Source organism: Acomys russatus, chromosome 29 (genome assembly GCF_903995435.1).
Source record: "Acomys russatus chromosome 29, mAcoRus1.1, whole genome shotgun sequence".
Classification (NCBI taxonomy): domain Eukaryota; kingdom Metazoa; phylum Chordata; class Mammalia; order Rodentia; family Muridae; genus Acomys; species Acomys russatus.
The window spans coordinates 8,695,272-8,713,029 of record NC_067165.1 but is presented as its reverse complement, the minus strand read 5'-3'; the positions used below and the strand labels follow the sequence as shown (position 1 = coordinate 8,713,029).

Below are 17,758 nucleotides of genomic sequence, written 5' to 3'. Positions count from 1 at the left end.
AAATTGCAGTCCAAGCATTAATCATGGGCATTTTTAGTTGTGCCCGTTGTTATTGCTGTACAAGTTGGGAGATGTCAAAGACATTACTCTTAATGTGAGTTTCTTAAGTGTAAAATAATACAGAGGATAACACTTAAATATATTTAGACATACAGTTTTAAATAGAAAGCACTGTCTATTTTATAGTAGAAACATATGGACTGAGTTGGGAGAGCATAGTATATATGAGACCTAAACTTGCTTAATGGTCATATGATCCTAAGAAACCCATTTAAATGTCCTGGTAAGTTATTTTTTTTCATCTGAAACCTCAGCATCTTGAGATTGACATTTATAGGCAAAGCACTTTATGCAATGGTTGATACATAGTAGCCACTCCATGGTTTTTAATTATTGTTCCTTTTACAGTAGTACTTCATCCTATTAGGACTCTAGGTGAGAGAAGCATGGGAGAATGGGGAAATAGAAGGATCCAGAGGGTCCTAGAAACCTACAAGAAGAACATTATGATGGGCAGATCTGGGCCCAGGGGTCCTGTGCAAACTATGGCACCAGCCAAGGACAATATGTGCAGTAAACTTCGAACCCCTACCCAGATCTAGCCAATGGACAGGACATTCTCCACAGTTGAGTGGAGAGTGGGGACTGACTTTCACATGAACTCTGGTGCCCCATATTTGACCACATACCCTGGAAGGGGAGTCCTGACGGCACTCAGAGGAAGGATAGCAGGCTACCAAGAAGAGACTTGATACCCAGTGAACATATACAGGGGGAAGAGGTCCCCCTCAGTCACAGTCATAGGGGAGGGGAGTAAGGGGAAAATGGGAGGGAAGGAGGAATGGGAGGATACAAGGGATGGGGTAACAATTGAGATGTAATATGAATAAATCAATAAAATATATTTTTTAAAAACAAAAAACAAACAAAATAAATAAATAAATAAAAATAAAAGTCCTTGCACTCATCATCACATAATGGTCCTCTGTTTACAACTTAAAAATAGGAGCAGTTGAAATGGATCCGGAGGGCTCCTTGGAAAGGGTAGAGCTAGAATGATCCGTCTCTTAGTATCACTTTCCAACACTCTTCCACTGCTTCTGTTCTGAAACAAAATAGTCTGAATTTACGAGCAAACTTTTATTGTTCTTTAAAGCTTTTCCCAACTGTAACATCTCCAGTGGACACTACCTTTTCAGGGTCTTCCTATACTGTTAGGAATCACGCATGCAAATGAAAGTTCTTCCCAAGTTGACCTGTAAGTTCCTTAAAGATGGGAAGTGCCATCTATAGTTATTCTGGGGTCTCGCGTTAAGAATTTAGCACTAAACTTTACCCACAGGGCTAAGTAAATGTTTATCTACAGCGAGCATTTTTCATTAGAACTGGGAAAGTCCACTCAAACCTTTGTTAATTATTATTGTGTTATTATTCTCTGTCTGAAGAGTCTTTATATCATATATTCTTCAATGAGACTTTCCCACTGAAGCAGTTACTAATTTATTCATTCCTTGAATTCTTTATATTAGTAACAAAAGACTGTCGTATAGGATACTGTCTGTACCAAGCCTATGTTCAGTTTAACACTGAGAACAAACTAAGAAAAGTACTGTGCTTGTTTTACAGATGAGGAAGCTAAGAGTAATGAAGCTTCGGGTATCTTTTTACCCCAGGCAACTGTTCGGAGAGCCCCAGTTGGGTTGAATGAAAATGGTCTTGGGATAGTATGTATTTGACTATTGATCTTCCCTCATTCTGTGCACATGTGTGCTGTCCACAAGTGAGAACATACAAGTTCATTCAACCAGTGATCATTAAGCTCTTCAAGACATAGAAGAGGGAAAAGAGGTGGGCCTGGAAATTCTGCCATTTTGCCTTTAAGAATTTTGCCTTCCAGCTGTAATCCTTTGTTTCTCCCCCATCCTCAATTTACGGACTAATCATGATAGATTAAAATGAGACATCTGGAGGCCACACCTGGCTAAAAACACATTTCAAACAAATCTGTTGGTCTTTTCAGTTGAGAAAAATAAAGCATGCCTTCCGGCTTCCCTTTTCCTTTCTCTTCTTGGCTGCGTCCATCTTTCTCTGTCATGCTTGCATTTTTTAAACTTATCATTTTGTTCTATGATGTAGTGGAAGAAAGGCCTTACTTTTAAGTAAGAAAGACACACATCTGTGTGCTGTGATGTCCTCTGCTACTGTGCATGTCAGGTGCTTGTTCATTGTTTAGTGTACGGTAAACTTCTGATACAAGACTGCATATTTTCTTCTCATTTTATGAACCCTATTATTTGTTTCTCCTCCCTCCGTTATTTTCTTTCATCCCTCGTGAGGTCTCTCTCTCTCTCTCTCTCTCTCTCTCTCTCTCTCTCTCTCTCTCTCTCTCTCTCTTTTTTTTTTTTTTCCTAAACTGGAAACTTTCTTGACTTTTATAATACATCTATTTCATTATTATCAACTTCAGAATTATAAAATAGCTTAGAAGTTTTTATAATACCCTGAATCACTTTCAGAACTGGCTTAAGAAAATTAAACATTACTATCCTTCAAGGATCTAGTAGCTACTCCAGATCTCATCGCTTAGTGCACTTAACTTTTTAACTTAAATTTAGACGAGGGTTTTGGTGTTTTGTTTTTATTTGCCTCTTAGTAGATCTATTTTGAATTAACATAAAAATATCTCATATCCATTAATGCAGGGATCTTCTGAAATCCTCGGGTTTGTTTTCACACGGGCCCTGAAGTGTTGTCATGTGCTGTGAGGAAGAGTCTATCAGAGAAAAGTCCACACTGTAGCTATCAGAGAAAAGTCCACCCTGTAGCTACACCTAAATTATGTTCTTTTTAGAAAACGTCCTAGATAAAGCATTCTTCTTATTGTTAACATTTCTTTTCCAGAGGGTTATAGTATTTCCTGAAGGCAAATTTGGAAAGGCAAATGTACACTGACCCTGGCAAGAGCTGCTCAAGGGTGGAGAGTGGGCGGTGCTGTGTGAGTCTGCTCTGGTCAGCTTACCTGCACAGGCGAACACTCAGTGATTCAGGTTGACCAGACAACTGCTTGTCATGTATTCCCACACCGTAGCACTCTCCCACAGACTGTAGCCTCTGTACTACATAGGAAGGAGAAAAGCACCAAACAAACACTCAGGTCATATATCTTTGAGAGAACATTCCAGTGAATTTCTAATCCTTGTGCAGACCCTGTGTCAGCCTGGTGCATCTTTTTTGCCTCAGAGATGTGTGTCCACTTTCCAATAAAACTGATTTAATGTTTCTACTGGAGAAAAAAAAAAAAGAAGACAAAAACCAACAACGTGATTCAACAAAGGAAAATTAAGCTTTAGATCTTATCAAAGCTTTCAAATATAGTTTCCCATTGTCTAGAAAGGCTAATTATATTGTCTGTAAAGAAAAAAATACCAACAGCTTGTGTGTGTGTGTGTGTGTGTGTGCGTGTGTGTGTGTGTGTGTGTACACACATTCAATATACCTATTGAAAGGGGGAAGGATGAAAAGAAACTGAACCACAGGAAAATGTCAGGTCGCAGTCACTGATGATGCTATGTAAATGGCGTGCCATAATCGTATTAGGGCAGAGCACATGGAATTCCGGATTTCTGCATGACAGTGAAGAAGAACCAGCAATTGTCTCTCTCTGTCTCTGTGTGTGTGTGTGTGTGTGTGTGTGTGTGTGTGTGTGTGTGTGTGTGTGCGTTCACGTGCACGCGCATTCTACCTTCTCTCTCTCTCCATTTTGCTGATTCAATTGAGGGGCAAGAAGAGGTAATTCAGACAGCCAAAACAGGAGGCAAAGTCCGCAGCTGTATTCGGGGGACTGGTGTGGAGAGAGGCGCAGACTGACTTGGAGTGTTGTGTGTTGCACGTGAATGCTCTGGAACTGCCCTAATCGACTGAAAATGAGCCAGCCACAGTCATATGGAACAGGTCTGTTTAGCCACACCTCTCGGTAGCATGGCAGATGGTAGCCCGTCAATGGGTGGTATTGATTGGCTGAATTCGCCTTAGGGTAACAAGACTATGGGCCTTTAACACCCCTCCATCTTTTTTTCCTTTGTGAAGCTACGTACAGTAGTGGTTTTCTCTTTTCCATGCCCCAAAGCCCTGACCCCTAGCATTTCCTTTTTTCCTTTTTCAAATCTAAAGTCTTCCTTGGTGATCAAGTTAGAAAGGTTACCTCGAGATAAACACTCTTTAAATTATCACCAAGGCAAGAAAACTCCAGAATATTTTATTTACTAGGCTGATTACATTTTAATGTTTGAAGAAAGTGACATTTTTTAATTAGTGTTTAAGACATATGGTGAGTGTACAAATTAGCTTATTTCATACAACCAGGATTTGATGAGAGCAACTCCTCCTTCTCACTCCCCAGCTAAAAATTGTCACTTGAAACTTAATATATGCGAGGGGGTTAAGTGTTATTAAATGGTGCAGACTTGACTTAAAGATAAAGGAGACGGTTGCTGTCTTGTGTAGTTAAATGCTGCCTGGACGGACTAGGGAAAATACTAGAATTGGCATTTTTGTCTCCAGAGATGTGGAAGTTCAGAGCTTTAACATTGGCCAGCCAAGAAAAACAAAAATGCCAGGTACGTGTGTGTGTGTGTGTGTGTGTGTGTGTGTGTGTGTGTGTGTGTGTGTGTGTGATTTAGATGCATGGGAGAGTAGAGTGTCCCACACATGCTTTGCTATTACTAAGATTCTTCTCAGGATGGGGCCACGTGACAGTGCAGCAGCTCTCCTTATACTGCCCCTCCTCCATCTCTTAAGATTTCAACTTGGGGCATTCTTTTTATTCTTGGCAGAATATCAGATTAATTGGAATAGAGTGATACAAAGGAGGTGCCAAGTTAGGTACACCTCCAAAATATTGCCCAGCAAAAATGTTCCTCTTCCAGGCAGGTCTTAGGGAAAAAATAGCTCCAGGTAAAGGCATGTGTCTGGTTTGAGCCTGTGGTTGTTTATAAATAGCCATATGATTGCATTTTTTAAAAGACATACTTAGTTTTGGTTTAGTCTTTTGTTCTTTCAATGTCTTTGCCTTTAAGCCTTTTGTCACTTATATCAGTAGAGACCGTGTCAAACGACCTCAGAAGAAAAGCTACACCTTTAGCTCTTGTCTCCGATTATGTGTATTTTATTCCGCCTATGAGTCCAGTGTTCATAGTGTGTTCTTTTATTGTAAAAAGAAAATATTGTAATAAGAAAATATTTTCATGGAGTTTTTTTTTAAGTTCTCCCTTTCTTGGAGTAAATTGTAGTTTCCTCATTCATCATTTGCAGAATGAAACAAGTCCTGTTTGTGTTTCATTCTTCACAGTTCTTATTAGAGTTGGTTAGTGGTGTTTTGTTTTGCCTCCTTGCATTAAGTCAAGAAGAAAAAAAAATTATTTACTTAGACATAATACAGACAGAGACAATCTTGCCTGTCTTGCCTGTTAGGATGCTGCTGTTTCTCAGGTCACATCCTATACAAAAAAGCAATTTCAAGGAGAAAGTGCGCATACACACACACACACACACACACACACACACACACACACACACCTTTTCAGACTCTTCATTTCAATCTGTGCACTCTACCCACCTGGTGGTTATATAGTGAACTGTTACTTTAAAGAGTAGTTTAAACACCAGCCATGTTTGGGGCAGGCTGCTCTTGCAAAGAGAGCGGTACCTATAACAGGAGGCTACTGTGTGTGAGATAAGGGGGAAATTCAGCTCACTGACTAGAGGTTTTAATGTGCGAACTCTGGGGAAATAATATATTGACTGTTCCGTGGTGCGCAAGAAAATTGAAGAACCCTTTGCAGACGGAGTGCTTTGCAAAGGATTCTATCTGTTTCTCTTAAAACAAAATCTGTGGCAAGATGTTTGAAATCAGCAGGACGCTTAATGCTGCTTTATTAAATAATGAGGTAATATTTTGTCACTTTTTTCTGGGCAGCATCTGTTTTTAACCCCCCCCCCTTCATTTTCCCCTATGTTTATGAAGGGTTCCTATTTTCTTCTTTTTCCTTTCCTTTCCCCCCCCCCCTCCCTTGTCCCCCTTCTTAGAAGTCTAGGAAATATAATTCATGCTTCTTTTTCTGTTCCTTGCTTTCCGTGCTTTTGGAGAATTTGGTTGTCTATCTATTTTTTTTCTCCCTCTTTCCTAGCCCATTGTGCCACGTAAGGCTTCTCCACTGCGCGGAGTAGGTAGTTATTAACGCTGAATTGGCTTCTGGTACAGTCCATCTGGACTCTGTGTGGGAAAGCTGGCTGCCGGCGACTGATGCTGAGATATCTGCAGCCTTTGGGATGTGTGCATGGTGGCGAGGGGCTGACTGATATGAGATTACTTCTTTTAAGGGAGATTGTTATTAATGAGTCAAGAAAACTGCTCACTTATGGTAAGAGGGGCACAGCGGCGCAGCCAGCCCCACAGCGCTGGGGTACCGTGTCTTTTTGTGGTTTTTTTTTTTTTTTTAGGTTGCCTTAGCTGCTTGAGTGAGTCAAGTTTCTTTCTGTGGTGGTGGATTGTAGCAGGAAAAAAAAAAAATCATGCATGGCTGGGAGACTCGCCTGCCTGATTCTTAAGATAATATATTGAGAATCTGTTGCCACACCACTGATGTACCGGTCAGCCCCTCTCGCTGAAAGATGAATGGTCCTATTGGAGATGCGATAATAAGGTTGACTTTTCCCAACAATAGGATTCTGCCTTTGTCTTTAGAGAAAAGGCCTCTGAGGACATTTGTGCATTTGTTTGAGGATTTCTTTGAAAGACTTTAGAGTAGAGGTTTTTGCAGAAGTGATCAATATACAAAGAGCATGGATTTTTTTTTTTTTTTTCAGCCTAGCAAGACCAGGTAATTGTTTATGGTATAACGTACAGTTACTATTTTGGAAACGTAGTCGGTATGTTTTTGAATATACCTAATATCAATTTAAGGCTCAGTTGCGTGTACTGAGATTAATGTGGATGAGAAAAAAACGGGTGCTAAAAATTTCACCTTTTATGACCTGTATAGAAATATCAGGTAAATATTTTGCTTTTATTTGTGTGGTTGCCGGCATCGCGTCAATATGCTCTTCCCAATATTTTGGTATTGGTGAGATCACACTCAAGAGTCCTTTGGCTGCCAGTTTAAGACACGTAGACCTATCCTATATATTACATCCAGCTGTTTGGAGCATGGAAGCCGGGGATTCGTCCTCAGAGCACAATGCAGCAAGTACTACGGCTCCAGTGGGACTCGCGGGACTCATCACGCAGGTGCTAAGGAAATCATTTTAAAGTTTACTCCGTTTTCACTGTTGTTCTACCTGAAGGGCCCAGCGGAGCGTCACGTTTATGCTCCTCTTCCTCATGCACCTGCACTTCCAATAGCTGGATTTATTTATGTTTAAGTATAAGGATTTATATAACACACCCAACACGTTGTTTCATGGCGGATCTGTATTTTCGTAGAGTGTGTATATTTATCGCATGTGTTCATGAAGCAGCATTTTGAAGAGAATTGTTTTGACCTTTTAGAATGTAAGGCTTTTGTTTTGTTTTTTTCTTTTCTAGCAGTTTTTCATAAACTCAATTACTCTCAGACTCTGAAGCCCAGAAATGTAACATATTTTGACCTATAGTTCCGCTATTTCTAGTCCAGCCCACTGTCAACTTCAGGCAAAAACCTGAATAAAAACCATGTTGAATATTTGTTACCTCTGTACATTTATTGAAAAGGAAGTTTATCAAACTGTGACTTAAATAACAGGGGTGTTACCCTTCCTAATAAGTATGAGGCATAAGGGTCTCAGGTAAGCCCAAACAAAACCCACGTGTAGTTTTGCAAGCGAAGCGACACAGAGGCTATGAAATGTGTCACCTAAGCAGGCAGTCTGTATACACTGCCACACACTTGCTAAATGTCTCTTTATACGTCTTTTAAGAGGCCAAGGACTGGGGGAAGAAGTGAGAAAAGAGGCAAAAATCTCCTGTTTAGTTGAGCAAGATGAGTGGTCTGCAAAGGTAATAAAATGAGGCCATTTTATTTCAGAATCACGTTTCACCCTCACTGCAGTAGGGGAAGCTAAAAAGAGTATGTTTTAGTTTGTTTTGTTTTGTTTTGTTTTTTTAATTCAGAACATGCCCCTATCTAAATTGAAAAATAAATTCATTTAAATAAACCATTCATCATTCTATGTTTTGGAAAGCAAAAAAGGTAGAGGCTGACAGCAGCTGCTCTCCTTCTCCCTCCAGTTTTGTTTCTCTTTTCTCTTCTTTTTTCTTTCTTTCTTTTCCTATCAGGAAATAGTTTTTTGAGGCAAAGTTATATGAACCCAATTCACCCAGCAAGCTTAATCCCAAACTTGCATGCTTTTGAAATGTTGGTCATCTTAGCTGCAAAAAGAAGCATTGCTTGCAGAAAAACAGCAACACTGGGAAATAATAAAGTTAAAATGTAGAATTATTAGCACATTAAAGTGCTTTTGTTGTATCTTTAAGCCTAGAGGCAGATCATTAAATATGCATTTCGCTAGAAAGCAACTGTCAAGAAAGATAAGGTGGTTGAAAATATTCTCCACTGAAAAGAGGCCTCTATCAGAGGGCTGGGCCCCTGTATCCCCCCAGGACCTGGAAGGGAAGGACACTCCCACTGTGAAGGTTTGCAGTCCTCCAATGACCTGCAGTTGTGACAGTACTTTTTGAGCTGGAAGGAGGTAAAAGGTAAAAAATACAAGTATGGCTGTTGTTGCTACAGCCGGGCTTTAATTACCAGACACAAGAAGCAGTTCAGAAATCTGGTCTCTGTTGTTGTAGAGGTCACCAGATCATTAACATCGTCAATCTGGCAGTAGCTAATTTAAATAGCACCTGATGTTGCAACGCCTCCCTTCGTTCCCCCAGCCAATCAGAGTCTGGCTTCAGCTGACAGATGGTCCCATAAATGGATGTAAAAAGGGGAAGCTTCGAGCCAATTTCAGCAAGGCTCTGTTCAGTTGTTCTTATCTACATCCTAGAATCAGGGGTTTCAGCTCACTGCGCCTTTTCTTTCTCTCTCTCTCTCTCTCTCTCTTTCCCCCCCTTTCTTCCCCCCTCCCACCCCTCCCAATAATTGATTTACTTTACAATAATCCACGGTGTGTTCTGTGGATCTTTAACATATATATATATATATAACAATAGTAATCATCTTTTAAGTATATTCTGAAACCGTTGCAAATTTTAAGAGAAGAGTCGAAGCGCTGCGAGACCCAATATTTGCCAATAAGAATGGTTATGGTAGGTATGACTACATATATAATCTGTTGTTCGTGTTGCCGAGGGAAGATGAGCGTCTACACCTTGGCCAGTCTTAATGCTTGCACGAGAGTTTAGTTCTCTGCTGCTCTGTGGTTCCTACATTTACTATATCTTTTGTGTAGCCTGCGGGTAGGTCCTTTTATTGAAAAAGCAGTGGGGAGAGAGATTGTCATTTTTAACAGGTCGTTGTCAGTTTTCCCTTCCACATAAAAGCGGAGGGTGGGGATGGGCTGAAATAATTGCCGGTGTGTTGAAAGACATTCTATTACTTGAGACCATCGTGAGGGGGTGGAAGGGGGTTTCTTTTTTGTGAGAGGGAAGAGGTTTGTCTACATGCCTGGGTTTTGTGGGGCTTGGGGTGGATGCAGCAGGGTTAGGAATCTCTCCATTTCTGTGCAGGAAATGTAAACGTCAAGAGGCAGCTCCTGGATGCCGAACGTTGAGATGGGCAGTTGTGTTTCGGGGGACTGCGCGGTCCAAGCGGCAAAGAGAGTGATTTATTTGGGCTTCAGTAAACGCTGCATCTTGTATTTCAAAGAGTTTCCTGTCATGACCTCATAAAAAGAGGAGGCGGCTTGTATGTGTAGCGGTGCCTGGCGTGTTGAGTTGTTGCTTCCTTCTCTGGGCAGCAGGTCTGTAAGAAGGGAATGTCAGCTTTTACATAACGCTCCTTTCTGCTTTTGACACACTGTGTGAGGGTCCATCTTCTGATCACAGATGGAGTGGAATGGCTTGAAGATGGTAAGTGAAAAGAGGAAGGCAGCTTGGAGGTTCCAGCAGCTGTGTGTGTGTGTGTGTGTGTGTGTGTGTGTGTGTGTGTAAGGATGGTGGACTACATCGTAAAACACTGTTCATGTGTGTGTGTGTGTGTGTGTGTGTGTGTGTAAGGATGGTGGACTACATCGTAAAACACTGTTCGTGTGTGTGTGTGTGTGTGTGTGTGTGTGTGTGTGTGTGTGTGTTAGTATTTCTTTTCCTGAAATCCGGAATCTGCCTCCAAGTATAATGGCATTGCATGCACACAAGGCATATATACTGCTTCTTCCATCAAACACATTTTAGGCAAGCAAGGTTGGTGTCTTTTTTGACAATCACAATGTCACTGTCACTGTTGGCCGGCGTGTCCACCGCCTCTGTGTGCGCCTTTAGCCGAATTACACGACTGTTAAAGTTAAAGGCACATTTCTTTTTTAGTCTCGTGCTAGGAGTGATGGGGAAGGCTGGGAGTGAGGGGTGGAGGGGATTGAGACTCAGTACCAGCAGATGCAATTGTGAAACAGGACTTTGAGATGTGGATGGGGAAGTGGAAAACCTTTCTGCCGAAGTAGTAAATCTATTTTTAGCATCGTCTTTTTCTGGAAAAAGGAACAGGGAAACTCCTTGAGTGCTGCTCCTGTCTCCCCGTGTTGACCCTAAAGATATGGCACAAAATGGCACAAACAGATACCATGAGTGCCCACTTTGACTTTGAATTTTCACCAGCAATAGCTTTCTGGGGTGGGAGGGGGGCAGATTTGGGGCCAGGTGGTGGGGAAAGCTATAGATTCATTTATTTTTAAACTAGAGAACCCTAGGAGGACTTTTCGCTCTGCATAGATGTTATAACAAAGCTGTGGTCTTTTTCCCATTCTTAGAGGATTGCCTTTGTCTGGCTGCTTGTTTTGATGGGTGTAAAACAAATAAGATTAGACCGAGCAGCCCAACTGAAAGCGATAGCTGGGAGGAAAACCCAATGAAAGGTTGCCGGGGAAACGAACAGAGGAGAAGCCGAGCAGGGAGCAGGTGGCTATCATGAGAACACACTGCAAACAGTGTAAAAAGGAGGGAGGGGGACAGGACCTCGATTATCTTCGCTGTTCTTTGTGACTAGCCCAACTTTAATTATTCTTCATAAATAGGTGTTAATTACATTTCTAACTCTGGTTTACAGTGATTTCTCGAAATCTATTTTTAAGCATCTGTTCAGTCTCTCCTCTTTTTCTTTTTGTTTGTTTGTTTAAAAAGAAGAGGAGGGGGGAAGGGAACACAGTCTTTCTCTCTCTCTCTCTCTCTCTCTCTCTCTCTCTCTCTCTCTCTCTCTCTCTCCTGTCTGCCTTTCTCTCTCTCTCTCCCTCCCTCCCTCTCCTTCCCCCTTTCCCCCTGCTGTGAAATTGTACGTGCAAAAAAATTGCAAGGAATCTTGTGAGACCATTTGAAAAATGTAAATTATATTGAATGAAGTTGAAGGAAGCATAATAGTAAATTCCCACAGCTGACAGGTTCTGTAAATGGCTTCTCCTCCAAATTTTCCAGCAAATATTCATAGGGAAAATACAAGTAAATTAGATTTGTGTTAGGCAATGATTTTTGTGTTAGGTGACACTGGAATTCTCACTCCATTGCATGCTGATATTGTAGTTTCGAGGAGTTCATTGTATCCCGCATTCCAGACCCCGAGTATTAGCTGTCTTTAGACTATAATAGCTGAAGAGCCCTTCCCTCCACTGCCCAGTCCTGTAGCCACAGCATCCATCCATGCCTTCCTTCCATTTGCAAATGCAGCTGGTCTTGGGTCTGGTCTTGGCATAAACTGAATGAAAAGGTGATCTTTTTTAAGTGTCCCTGGATGTGTGCTAGGACTCATGCATGCTGGGTGACAGGCATCTCCCCCTTGTCTCTCTCTCTCTCTCTCTCTCTCTCTCTCTCTCTCTCTCTCTCTCTCTCTCTCTCTCTCTCTCTCTCTCTGGGTGCTTGGCTAAGTAGTGTCGTTTTTTTCTCCCAGAGACGGTAGGTACCAAGAGGGACTAACAGACAGAGAACTTGAGCGAATAAGCGTAGCATTAATAAAACCTGAAATAGTCATCAGTTGTGGTTCTGTCTTGGTGACAATGAAGAGACATAAACAGGTAGCTGATTTGAGGCCCCAAAATGAAAGATTAAAAAATGAAATGTATTTCAAGGATGGAAAATATAATTGCTTTTACCTAAAAAGAAAATCTTCTCAATTTGTTTTCTCTCCATTGAAAATCTCCACTACCAGCCCCCACCATTTATTTCTCTGTAAAAATGTGCCTTTTTGCTTTGTTTTCTGATTGGGGGAGGTATTATTTTAGTTTTCTCTTAAGGTAAAGCTAAACTTATATTTTTGTCCCATGCTTGAGCCTAACTTTCCTATCTTTAGTGCATAAACACATATCATCTATAAAGGTAGAATAGTTTCTTATTATCAATAATAAAGTCTTATTTTATTTCCTGATAATTTTCTGGCAGGTTTTAGTTAGGAAAAATTGTTTCTATAAAAACTGTCACTTTGGCTTGGTTATGAAAAAACAAAACAAAACAAAACAAAACAAAATGACACGTAGCTCTGCTGTTGACCTTTCTTGCTTCTTTGTCTTAAAGAATATTTATACCTACTACATGCATGTGGCGATGTGTCGTGATGGAAGAGCAAGTGCAAGGCCGGATGTGCGTTTATTAAGAAGTGAAGAGCTGGGTGGAAATGACACTGAGTATATGGCAGTTTCAGATTGTCTCTGTGTCATAGTGCTGTATTGACTAGATCAGTTGTTTGGGGTTTTTTTTGTTGTTGTTTGTTTGTTTGTTTGTTTTGCTTTTTGTTTTTGGAGGAGTTAAATGAGCAGAGGTGCACGAATAACAAAAAAAAAATTTTCTTTGAGAATCATTGATAATATACTCTGATTCTAATATATCATTTTTAAAACTTAAGCATTTATTGAAGTCTTAGTCCCATTCATTCCTAACCACCATTTATTCAAGTCACCCTGTTGGCAAGACTAAGATGAGTTTGCTTATGTTTCATGGATTTGCACAAAACCTTAAAACTTTTTTAAATTCCTCTACAGACCTTTCTTGTTCTTTTTATATGAGGATTTTGTTATGAAATCAAGACTGTTTTGAAGTAGTACTTACCAAATTTCTTTTTAAAGAAAGAGGAAAAAAAATAATAGTGTGTATGTACTTTAGTTCCAAATCCAGGCTCAGTAAGAATTTTGAAACATTTTAGACTTCAGAAATTTCAAATTCAGGATTTCTATTGGGAATAGTGGGTTTGAAATTTTAAATCTAAAATCATTGCATAAATGGTACTGTGTGTGTGTGTGTGTGTGTGTGTGTGTGTGTGTGTGTGTGTGTGTGTATACCTTGTCTCTAAAAGGATTTGTGCATGAACTGGGGTCTTTTCTCAAGTTAGACTTACTATGAACAATGAAAGGGTTTCCTCAGGGCAAATCCTCTGCTTTGCTTTGGTCTCTTCTCTCTGCACTTATCTCCTTTTTGTGGTTGAATTCCCTTCCTAGGCAAAATACTATCCCGTCTGTAAAGAGACATTCTGCTTCATTTAGCCCTTGGTGCTTTAATACCTTATTTTAATTTAAAAAAAAAAAAGAAGAAGAAGAAGAAGAAGAAACAAATTATCTGTGTGTGCCACAAGTAAGGAATGGCGGGCTGTCTTGATAGAGGTCATTATGTATGGAAGAAATACTTTGGCCTTGACAAATTTCTTCATCAGTTCCAGTGGTCTGTGGCTACCAGAAACTTAATTTACATGCCTGTACATTTAATACTTTTTTTTTTTTAATTTTAGTGAGGTAGCCAGTGAATGCTAGACGTACAAGTGTATGCTGGCAAATGCTGCAATGCAGTATTTTTCCCAATGTCATTGGGAGTTTGCGGGCTAAGAAGGGATATGAACTGTCTCAAGCGTCTATCTTTCAGTTGATGGGTCTTGTGAGTCAATTCCCCTTGGAAGGAAGCAATGTCAACCTTTCATTACGGACTATCCATTCCTTCCTGCGTTTGATGGATATGGGAGGGTGGCATCAATGTGGTTTTATGAATTCTTGCTTCTGTCTTAGTTTTTCCTTATCTGGCACTAGCCAGATATGTGTAAGCATTTGCCTGTAAGTAAATATCCATCTCTAAATGGAAAAAAACTGATGTAGGATACTCTTCTTACGTACTTTATTTTCTATATTAATTCCAAGGCTTCCCTTATTAGAAAAAAAATACGAATTTTCAAATATTTATTCAAAAAGATGTTAAGGCTCTGCAGACTTCCATTAGAAGCCAGACACTTTCTTTACCAACCACTTGAGGAGCTGTAAATGTGCAAATTCTGAACTATGTTTGTGAGCTAAAAAGTGCCCAGTCTATCAAGGGACAGAGTTTGAATTAAAATGAGGGGCTTTGTTCTTTGGGGACATTTTAATGTAATATTACCACTGGTAATGGTAATAATAATGAGGAGGAGGTAGAAAAGCCCTCTTGGCATCCTGTGCTTTAAGGTTTTTTCCCCAAGTTTTGTGAGTTTAGGGTGTTTTATGGTCACCCTTGGGTTTTAAAGCCTTAGTATATTTTAAAGCTAGAGGACCTTTGCAGCTCAGTGGCTTCTTAGGGTTAAAAGGAAGAGGTGGCCTGAGGGCAGGTGGGTAGGTGGAGGTTTCCCAAGCAGTGATTGTCTGAAATTATCAGTGAAAAGAAAAAAGACTAAAGGACAAGAATTGGTGGGGGGGGGGGGGGGGGGGGGGGGGGGGGGGGTGGGGGGGGGGGGGGGGGGGGGGGGGGGGGGGGGGTGCCATGGAGGGGGGGGGAGGGAGCCATGGAACCATTGCCCGCAGGACATCAGCGCATACATCTACACCTTTCGGTGTAGAAGATAATGAGTGATAAATTTGAACTGTGGAGTGCAGGGTGCCCCCATCATTTCTCAGAACCTCAACTTTGCAGGCTCATTACTTCCTTGCTTGCTTGTTGGCAACTTTAATGATATTCAGTTTGGGGTGCTAGCTGGGGGGAGCGGTTGCAGAGATGAGCCATTTTGTGTGTTGTTTACATCATTAAGAATTCAAGCAGCATGTCCACAAAGGCTTTTTGGAGCATCAGTGTTAGGAACCAATCACTTTAGAAATGAAATTGTTGCAAAAAGAGAAAAATAAGGAAGCTATCTGCCGGCTACATGCCTCCATCTCCTCACTCAACCCTGAGATTCTGCCTCTACCCCTTCAGCATTGGACTAGTCTTACAGAGACTCTTGTAGTTAACTAATACCAGAGACTAACTGACCACCACGCTTCCCAGTAAAGATAGTCTCCTCGAGACAAATGCTAGGAGCAAAAAATCCTTATAGAAATTTCATTTAAGAAATCGGTAAAAAAAAAAAAAAAAAAAAAAAAAAAAAATATATATATATATATATATATATATATAAGAAATACTGTTAGTACAATTGCATTTACATCTTTGTTTTTGGTGTTGTTGTTGTTGTTTTGTTTTTTAAACCATTTTTTAACTCCAGAAGTTAAATGCAAAACTAACATATGGGTTTTGTTAATGGGAAAAAAGTAATAATAATTGCATGGCTTAGATATCCCCTGAAAATGCCTTCTCATGTACTTTTCGGTTTGAAAAATAATATTCATTGGCTTCAAATTTTCAAATATTCATTTTAAATTACAAAAACAAAACAAGCACTTGTTTTCTTATAGGAAAGGTGGCTACTTTTCAAGACAGAGGGTAGCAAAGAATAAATTTCAGCCAAGATAACAAATTCAGAAAACACATCTTGGAAGTCTCCTCTGCCTGCACTGTGGGGGCACGGGATCCCATTGTGTGTGTGTGTGTGTATGTGTGTGTGTGTGTGTCTGTGTGTCTGTGTGTGTCTGTGTGTCTGTGGATCGTCTTTCTTGGGCTCACACTCCTGTAACAAGTAGCCCGTGGATTTGTTTTGCCATCAGGGGTACAGCAGAACTGATGGCCAGTCCTTGCTCCATGAAGATGCATCTGTTTGGAATTCAGGGTTGCCTCCTCTTCCGGCAGCAATCAGAAATCACACCCAGACTGGAGATAAAGTTGAAGTGAGAGGTTCTAAGGCGAATGTTAACCAGTGACGTTGTGTCAAAGTGTGAGCAGAATCTCGTGGGAGCAGTCAAGTTGAATGTTAGTGGTTTTCCCTTTGTACGAGTCTCTAGGTGAGTCCGAAAGGCAGGAGTTAAAGATCCACTGGACACTCTTGTCTTTAAGGTTCTCTGTATCCAGATGTTCAGCCTCAGGAAGGAGCAGTTTGGACCTATCGGAAGGGACTTGTCTTTTAACCAGACACCTGTGAAACTTGCCTGGGACCTGTTAATGTTACAGAAGTACAAATTCCTTCACTCAGACGAAATTCCTTTGTAATTCTTCCTTGAGACAAATCCTCAGTGTATGTTGTCCAAGCAGGTCTTTAAAATGCTGATCTCGAGTGATTCTCCCACCCACCTCAGCCATAGGAGTATCTGGAACTACAGTTGTGTGCCACTATACCTGGCCCAAGGGTCTCTTTTAATACATTTTCTCTGTAACTGCATCTCAGAAGACTGTAGCCATCTTGGCGTAGTTTTGTACAAACTAGGACTGTGCTAATGGAATAGAAGGCATTATCTTTTAATACATATCTAGGTAGTGTGGACTGACACTCTCTCTCTCTCTCTGTGTGTGTGTGTGTGTGTGTGTGTGTGTGTGTGTGTTACAAATGCCTGTGACCCCTAGTATGCCACAGCTTGTGCCAGTAATGACTTTCTCAAGCAGTCTGTTTTCCTAGGCTATGAATTTAAACCCTTCAAAAGTTTTGCTTTCGGATTTGTATGTGAAAAACAAGAGACAAACTGAGCATTTTAATTAATTCATTCATTTATTTTGAGTGCCCCCTTTGAATGAATGTGCCACAGTGGCAAGTACAGCTCTGATGATAAACCTAGGCTCTTCGGGCTGATTAAAGGCGGAGAGGCTGAGGTCTTTTCTAGGAATACTCTCATGAGGAAGCTGCTCACTTAAAATGGAGTAAACTGACTACCTCCCTGCAAACTCGTGCTTTGGACCAGATTTGGCTCATCCTTTCTCGTGCTCATCTTTGTGATGTAGGCAAGCACACATCTCAAATACGGATATCGTACATGTCTTGAACATTAGTTGTCTCTGTTGATGCTCTGGATACAGACGGTCCTATTCCCCCAAGTCCAGATTCTTACTGTAACACCGAAACCAATGCGATACTCTTGAATAATATTGGGAGCGTTGTCCTCATAGTAACTGCTCCCCAAAGGAAGCTTTACATAAATGTACATTTATTATTCAGGATATTAAAAGGCAATCCTTAGCTTTCACTTTTTAATTTGGACTAAAATATGTAAATTGCTTTTATTTTGGAGTTGCTCTGTTTTAGGTGGCTTTGGGGGAGGATAACTTTCTAGCTTGATTATATTTTAATTGCCTCTATAATGGAAGAGGTTCCGCTCTTGAAATCAACCTGGTTATTGTGACTAGGACCCAGAGGGCCAGTGTGCACTTGAGGCTAAAAACATATATATTGGCCTGTCCAAATACAGGAAAATTAATTTCATTCCTACAGTAAGCATGCTTATGTTGGTAAAGCCAGCTCGGAGGTTGTGGAGCCCTAAGTGCCTCTGAAGGAGGAGG

The 17,758-nt window shown here is 40.7% G+C and overlaps 1 protein-coding gene across 8 annotated transcripts in view; it reads left to right on the top strand.

Annotated features, from left to right (window-relative positions):
• Nucleotides 1–17,758, top strand: part of Elavl4 (ELAV like RNA binding protein 4) — a 142,999-nt gene that overhangs the window by 51,532 nt on the left and 73,709 nt on the right. For 2 of the 8 annotated variants that reach the window (XM_051171346.1, XM_051171337.1), the window contains exon 1: nt 5,676–5,945. The exons of 1 other annotated variant lie outside the window; for it this stretch is intronic. In XM_051171346.1, coding sequence (XP_051027303.1) covers nt 5,898–5,945 — 48 coding nt within the window. In that variant the 5' untranslated portion in view covers nt 5,676–5,897. Of the gene's footprint in view, nt 1–5,675; nt 5,946–9,108; nt 9,287–9,318; nt 9,437–9,642; nt 10,049–17,758 lie in introns of those variants that run through there. 5 more of the 8 variants (XM_051171342.1, XM_051171341.1, XM_051171344.1 and 2 more) reach the window with 5 other exon arrangements.